Source organism: Megalopta genalis, chromosome 8 (assembly GCF_051020955.1).
Source record: "Megalopta genalis isolate 19385.01 chromosome 8, iyMegGena1_principal, whole genome shotgun sequence".
NCBI classification, from domain to species: Eukaryota; Metazoa; Arthropoda; class Insecta; order Hymenoptera; family Halictidae; genus Megalopta; species Megalopta genalis.
The window spans coordinates 8,974,081-8,981,192 of NC_135020.1; the positions used below are offsets into that span (position 1 = coordinate 8,974,081).

Here is a 7,112-nt window from a genome sequence, read left to right on the forward strand (position 1 = left end):
CCTGTGAACGCGCGATTGACGCGCCACGCGAGGTACAGTCGCTCGCAAAAATTCAGCGTACACCTTCTAAAACGCAACAACTTTTTAAAAAAGGAAATTAAAAACTCGTTTTCCCTTTTTTTAATTTTTTATTGGGCCTATAACGCGGAAATTAGAAAAGTTTGAAATATAAAATCGTAGATAACTCGGTAACTTGTATGCATGCTGAAAAATCTATTGCAAATGTTACTTCTTCTTTTTTTTTGTTATCCCAAATAACAGCAAAATTAAAAACAGGCGTTTCAGTAGACAGGGTCTAGTAGACTAGATGCTCTATCATCTGAAAGATATTCAAGTTGCTTAGTCCAGTTTTAAAGTAACCTTAATTTTGTGAGACTTCTACTCGTTATTAACACTGGACTTTTACCGAGCGCTGAGCGTGACAGATTCTCTACAACAATTACAAGACTGAATTTTATTCAAACTCTTCGGCAATTTTATTATAATGAACGCTTGATTCAAGAAACTTTTTAACATTTTTTTTAAATTCTTAAAAATTTTCTTTTAATTTTAAAAAATTCTTTTTTCTATGAAGGGTATGCGATGAAAATGTAAAGCCATTTTATTTTCTGTCGATTATCCTTTATTAAACTTGTCATATATTGCGACAGGTATGAAAAAATAGAATTATGTACATCTTATCTTCATTCGATACATTCATTCGACACGTTCATTCATACGACTAGAATTCTTCTCATTTGAAGAAACAACTATCTACCGTGCCCAAATCAGGCATTTGTATTATTGAACATTACAACCTTTCTATTTCTCTATTTTATAAACAAATATCGAACGGAAAACGCATGGTAATCGGGATCGATGAAATACTTTGAAGTACATATAATTATTACCATTACGAATAACTTATTAACAATAATGAAACAAACAACAAGAAGTATATTGCACGCCAAAAATTCTAACATGTCGGAAAACTACCTTATAGTATTACAAAATTTAATATATTTTACGTCAGGTTTCACACAGTTGAAAGAGAACAATGTCCCACAAAAATAAAAGAAAAAACATAATAACAATATACAGTGGCGGTAATTAAATAAAATATCGCCTACCGTGACTGTACATTAAATATATATATATATATATATATATATATATATATATATATATATACTGCTTATTAACGCGCTTCTTATATTATATTATATATATATATATATATATATATATATGTCTTTTATACCATTGGAACCGCCGCAAACATAGTTATATATATATAATATATATAATATAGTATAAGAAGCGCGTTAATAAGCAGTCAGTGAGCAAGTATCGAAATTAATGACGCCGATAACGCTTGCAGATATTCAATCATTCCTAATCGAAACGAGTGATTAATCTCGATCTTGAACAGGTTCCGAAAAGTATGGCCTCCGGAATGCGTTTGCGGCGGTTCCAATGGTATAAAAGACTGAAGGAGGAGATAACCGTCGTATCATCATTATCGCTGGAATCACACTTCCTTTGTGGAAGTGGAAGCGCCCAGCGTCAACTGCGTCCTGCGCCGTCGCAATGGCCGCTTTCTGTTCAGCGGCGACGCTGCGCGTGAAACGTCTTGTCGACGCTGGAAACTCAGGGATTTGCTCAATCGTCCTTTCGGGAGTTGCGGCCTTAACTCTTTTGCTGCGTCTCAGTTCCTGATTCTCTTTAAGAACACTCTGATGGTTGAGCTTTTTCCCCTCAGCAATCCACTTCCATTTATAGTAGTATACGACGATTTCTTCCTGCAACATTATAAAAAAAAAAGCTTTGAGCATATCGTGCATGAAAAATATACGTACGATTATTTTTTTGGACGAACGATCAACCGCGAAGCATGGATTTATCAACGTGTTTACTTCAAGAAGAAAACTTCTGTTCGACTTTCAAGGTCTTCCTAGAATCCAACGATCGAAAATAGTGGTAGATATCGAAGCGATGATTACTCGAAAGAGCAGAGATAATAGAAATAATGATAATAAGCAAGAAAAAAGAAGAGGAAAAAACTGACGATGAAATTGAACTTACCCTGGTCTTTTCCGGCAAATATTGCTTTCTTAAAGAGGCAAAATCCTTGCCGTGTACTACATAACCTGCAGCGAACAGCTCCTGAAAAATATAACATAATATTATAGAATATGATCGTGATCTCTTTTCACCTGGTTAACAACTTAACCTACAACTACAGGCATAGCCCGCGTAGTACGCTGATCGGGCCAAATATAAACATTAACGGCGGCGCCCTTTTAAAGTTATAAATATTTGTGAAATATTATATTTATACAATATATATATATATATAAAATATTATAAATATTATATATATTTATACAAAAATCAGTAATACAAGATGTGATACAATTCGAAACATTCCGGTCGGTAATATTTACGATTGGCCCGATCAGCGTATTACACAAGTCGAATGGAATGGCTCGAAGGCTGCGCGAGCTTGTTTACGTTTTCGGCCTAAAAAATTCTCGAACATTAAATCGTAGGTTAAGGAGTCAAATGTAGAAGCTACCGTAATTAGAATATACATATATCGCCGGGTCGAGAATTAGAATTTCGCGAATCTCAAGTTCAAGCAATCCCTCGAATAACATGTACGAGAAACTTTAACGCGACATATTAGTTTTAACATAATTACTATGATTAACATAACCTCCCGGAGTCGTTGTAATGGTAATGGAAATCGGTATCGTTAAAACAGAAGAAAATAGAATACGATTATTGTTGTATCACTCACCCCGTCCTTTGTGGCCCATTTCGCCGTCAGCTTCTGCGGAGGCCCATGTTTTTTCATATGAGCCAATGCCGTAAGCGGCTTGTACCGATTTTCATGCAGGCAATCGCTGACGTATTGGTCGGCCATACCGGACACGGAGTTTGCCAGTGCCTCGTGAAAAGTGATACCTTTCTGGCACTGCGTTTCACACAGCACAAATCTTGCGTACTGAGTGTACCAGAAGAGCACTTCAGCGGGCGGTTTCCAGATCGGTTCGTCCTGCCCGCCGTATTCTCTTATCCCGGCACTTAGGTGTAACTGCTGCTCTCTGTTTATAAAACTCCACCGTGTTCTATTAAAAAAAAAAGACATTTTAATTAGTTCACTGTAGACGCGACGAAATTCTGATTTCTTGTGCACGGCAAAATCGTCGAGATTACCGCAAAACGCGACGCGCAGATATAATATACAATTTAACGTTTTCCTTTTTTGTTCATTTTCACCGATAGACGATCGCGACGATTTTATTCAGAGAACACTTGGCCCACCGAACTGGCAGATCTCACTGTTTTAAATTCAATCGGTTGGCAACCGAACGGATGATTAATGAAAAATTAAAAAGTATGAAGTATATAATACATAAAGTAAATATAATATTATATGAAGTATAAGTTTGCTTTATAATTTTTGTTTAATCGAACGAAATATTTTAATTTTACGAACATTTCTGAGGTTTCTAGCACGGCCGTGGAAGCGTTAAGAAAGAAATACAGCGGCGAATAAATACGAACCTTTTTCGGCGACTTTTTCGACGAATTCCTCTGCTTCTTGCTGTTACCCATCTCACAGAACTACGCGAACTTCTTTCGATTTCAAACTCGTTCCGTCGAAGACAAAACTGTTTATGATTTGGACAATCGCCGCGCCAGCTTATATATGCTTACCATCCCTCAGGTATTCGAAAATGCACGTGGTCCACCTTCACCCCCTCCACGTATCCTATATTTTTGCCAATAGCAAAGGATCTTTATGGAAGGAGGTACGCGTCCTCTTTATCCTTGCCTGCAATAAAGGATCATTATGGAAGGGGGCACACGAATTTCGATTTTCCGAAGCCGCCGCTCCTGCTGGCGCAGGTAAATTTCTATTAATTACCCCGGGCCGGCTGTAATGGAATGCGACGCTAATCGTACCATCGGGGAAAACACGCAGAAACGCGTCCGTCGCATACTGCAGATTGATGGACGAGTTTTCTTTTTTCTTTAAACAATTGTTTTAAACAATTTGTTAATACATGCACACGGTTATTGAAACATATAGGTAAGCTTTGGAAAAAAAGAGCGATCGGAATAGAAGAAAACAGATTCAGCTATCGAGGATTAATTAATTCGAATAATTATATTATTATATAATATTATATATATGAGCCGTTTATTTTTAAAGTGGCTTAAGTCACTTTACCGTAATGAAAAGTGTTTATACGAAATTATTTATACTGAGAAAAATATCAGTATCCTGAGATAACAAATACAAGAAAATCTCCTCGAAAGTTAGCATCCATATTTTGAAAAAAATAATGAAAGTAACGGTAGTTGTAAATAAAACTTAGTATGATCTTTTTATCTGTAAACAATTTAGAGCGATATCGAAATTCAGAATCCTAATATTTGGGAGATGGATGTGTTTAGCTCTTAACAGTATCGCAAATATGTTTAATTGGAAAACGGTGCAAGTCCAGCTTAGATTGAAATTATTTTTAATCGTATGGTAAAATTTAATTCCGACTGCTGTTATGCTGAAACAAATGTGATGGTTTAACATCGTGTCCGAAATGTGTAGGGTGTTTTTATCTATCTATCTATCTATCTTTGATATTGGTAATCGGTTATTGTACAATATTTCATAAACAATAATAAGTATATCATAATTTTGCGTTTCGATAATAAGACCAACAACCGGGAAATTTTTGTATTATTGGCAAATTTTTATTACCATACATACATCGCGTACATCGTGAATATTTAAAAATGTTACATTCGATATGATTATACGTATAAAATAAATGATTAACGAAAAATGTATAATTTCATGGAAATTCTTAATAAAAATAAAAAAAATTGAAGAATTGAGCGCACACCTTTCAAAATGCAGCAACTTTTTAAAAAAAGAAATCAAAAACTCGTTTTTTTTCAACTTTTTATTGGGCCTATAACACGGAAATGAAACAATTTTGAAATATAAAATCATAGATAACTCGGTAACTTGTATGCATGCTGAAAAATCTATTGGAAATGTTACTTTTTCTTTCTTTTTGGTTATCCCAAATAATAGCAAAATTAATAACACCCGTTTCAGCAGACAGGGTCTAGTAGACTAGATGCTCTATCATCTGAAAAATATTCGAGTTGCTTAGTCCAGTTTTAAAGTATCCTCAATTTTGTGAGACTTCTACTCGTTCTTAACACTGGTCTTTTACTGAGCTCCGAGCATGACAGATTCTCTACAACAATTACAAGACTGAATTTTATTCAAACTCTTCGGCAATTTTATTATAATGAACGCTTGATTCAAGAAACTTTTTAACATTTTTTTTAAATTTTTAAAAATTTTCTTTTAATTTTAAAAAATCCTTTTTTCTATGAAGGGTATGCGATGAAAATGTAAAGCCATTTTATTTTCTGTCGATTATCCTTTATTAAATTTGTCATATATTGCGACAGGTATGAAAAAATAGAATTATGTACATCTTATCTTCATTCGATACATTCATTCGACACGTTCATTCATACGACTAGAATTCTTCTCATTTGAAGAAACAACTATCTACCGTGCCCAAATCAGGCATTTATATTATTGAACATTACAACCTTTCTATTTCTCTATTTTATAAACAAATATCGAACGGAAAACGCATGGTAATCGGGATCGATGAAATACTTTGAAGTACATATAATTATTACCATTACGAATATTACTCCACGTTAAAAATTCTAACATGTCGGAAAACTACCTTATAGTATTACAAAATTTAATATATTTTACGTCAGGTTTCACACAGTTGAATGAGAACAACGTCCCACACAAATAAAAGAAAAAACATAATAACAATATACAGTGGCCTTAATTAAATAAAATATCGCCTACCGTCACTGTACATTAAAAATATATACAATATATATAATATAGTACACGAAGCTTGTCAATAAGCAGTCAGTGAGCAAGTATCGAAATTAATGACGCCGATAACGCTTGGAGATTAAAATTATTTCACCGGGATCTATTCAATATCAGTCTTCAACGGTCTACTCAGCAACGCCATGCAGATATTCATTCATTCCTAATCGAAACGAGTGATTAATCTCGTTCTTGAACAGGTTCCGAAAAGTATGGCCTCCGGAATGCGTTTGCGGCGGTTCAAATGGTGTAAGGACGGTGGTGTATCACACTTCCTTTGCGGAAGTGGAAGCGCCACCGTCGACAGCGTCCTGCGCCGCCGCAATGGCCGCTCTATGTTCAGCGGCGGCGCTACGCGTAAAACGTCTTGTCGACGCTGGAAACTCAGGGATTGGCTCAACCGTCCTCTTGCGTTTAAGTTTTTGGTTCTCCGTGAGAACACGTTGACGGTTGAGCTCTTTCCCCTCCGCAGTCCTCTTCCACTTATAATAATATACGACGATTTCTCCCTGCAACATTATAAAAAAAAAAGCTTTGAGCATATCGTGCATGAAAAATATACGTACGATTATTTTTTTGGAGGAACGATCAACCGCGAAGCATGGATTTATCAACGTGTTTACTTCAAGAAGAAAACTTCTGTTCGACTTTCAAGGTCTTCCTAGAATCCAACGATCGAAAATAGTGGTAGATCTCGAAGCGATGATTACTCGAAAGAGCAGTGATAATAGAAATAATGATAATAAGCAAGAAAAAAGAAGAGGAAGAAACTGACGATGAAATTGAACTTACCCTGGTCTTCTCCGGCAAATATTTTTTCCTCAAAGAGGCAAAATCCTTGCCGTGTACTACATAACCTGCAGCGAACAGCTCCTGAAAAATATAACATAATATTATAGAATATGATCGTGATCTCTTTTCACCTGGTTAACACCTTAACCTACAACTACGGGCATAGCCCGCGTAGTACGCTGTTCGGGCCAAATATAAACATTAGCGGCGGCGCCCTTTTAAATTTATAAATATTTGTGGAATATTGTATTTATACAGTATATATATAAAAAATATTATAAATATTATATATATTTATACAAAAATCAGTAATACAATATGTGATACAATTCGAAACATTCCGGTCGGTAATATTTACGATTGGCCCGATCAGCGTATTACACAA

The 7,112-nt window shown here is 35.3% G+C and overlaps 1 protein-coding gene and 1 long non-coding RNA gene across 2 annotated transcripts; both read right to left on the minus strand.

Annotated features, from left to right (window-relative positions):
- Positions 1-598: 598 nt before the first annotated feature.
- On the minus strand, positions 599-3,647 carry LOC143259973 (arginine-glutamic acid dipeptide repeats protein-like). The gene is made up of 4 exons (XM_076524327.1): positions 3,553-3,647; positions 2,783-3,113; positions 2,065-2,145; positions 599-1,781 (listed from the first exon to the last, which is right to left on the minus strand). The coding sequence occupies exons 2-4, from the start codon at positions 2,906-2,908 to the stop codon at positions 1,392-1,394; spliced, it is 597 nt and encodes a 198-aa protein (XP_076380442.1). The 5' UTR covers positions 2,909-3,113; positions 3,553-3,647; the 3' UTR covers positions 599-1,391.
- Positions 3,648-5,695: 2,048 nt separating this feature from the next.
- Positions 5,696-7,112, minus strand: LOC143259974 (uncharacterized). Its single transcript, XR_013034034.1, has 2 exons — positions 6,728-7,112; positions 5,696-6,444 (listed from the first exon to the last, which is right to left on the minus strand). It is a non-coding gene; the product is annotated as an uncharacterized LOC143259974 (long non-coding RNA).

Excerpts from the sequence above, each read along its gene's own strand:
- LOC143259973 (XM_076524327.1), bottom strand. The coding sequence starts at position 2,908 with ATGGCCGACCAATACGTCAGCGATTGCCTGCATGAAAATCGGTACAAG. Across the intron at positions 2,146-2,782 it reads AATGGGCCACAAAGGACGGG|GAGCTGTTCGCTGCAGGTTA; the intron begins GTGAGTGATACA and ends TATATTTTTCAG. Across the intron at positions 1,782-2,064 it reads ATTTGCCGGAAAAGACCAGG|GAAGAAATCGTCGTATACTA; the intron begins GTAAGTTCAATT and ends ATAATGTTGCAG.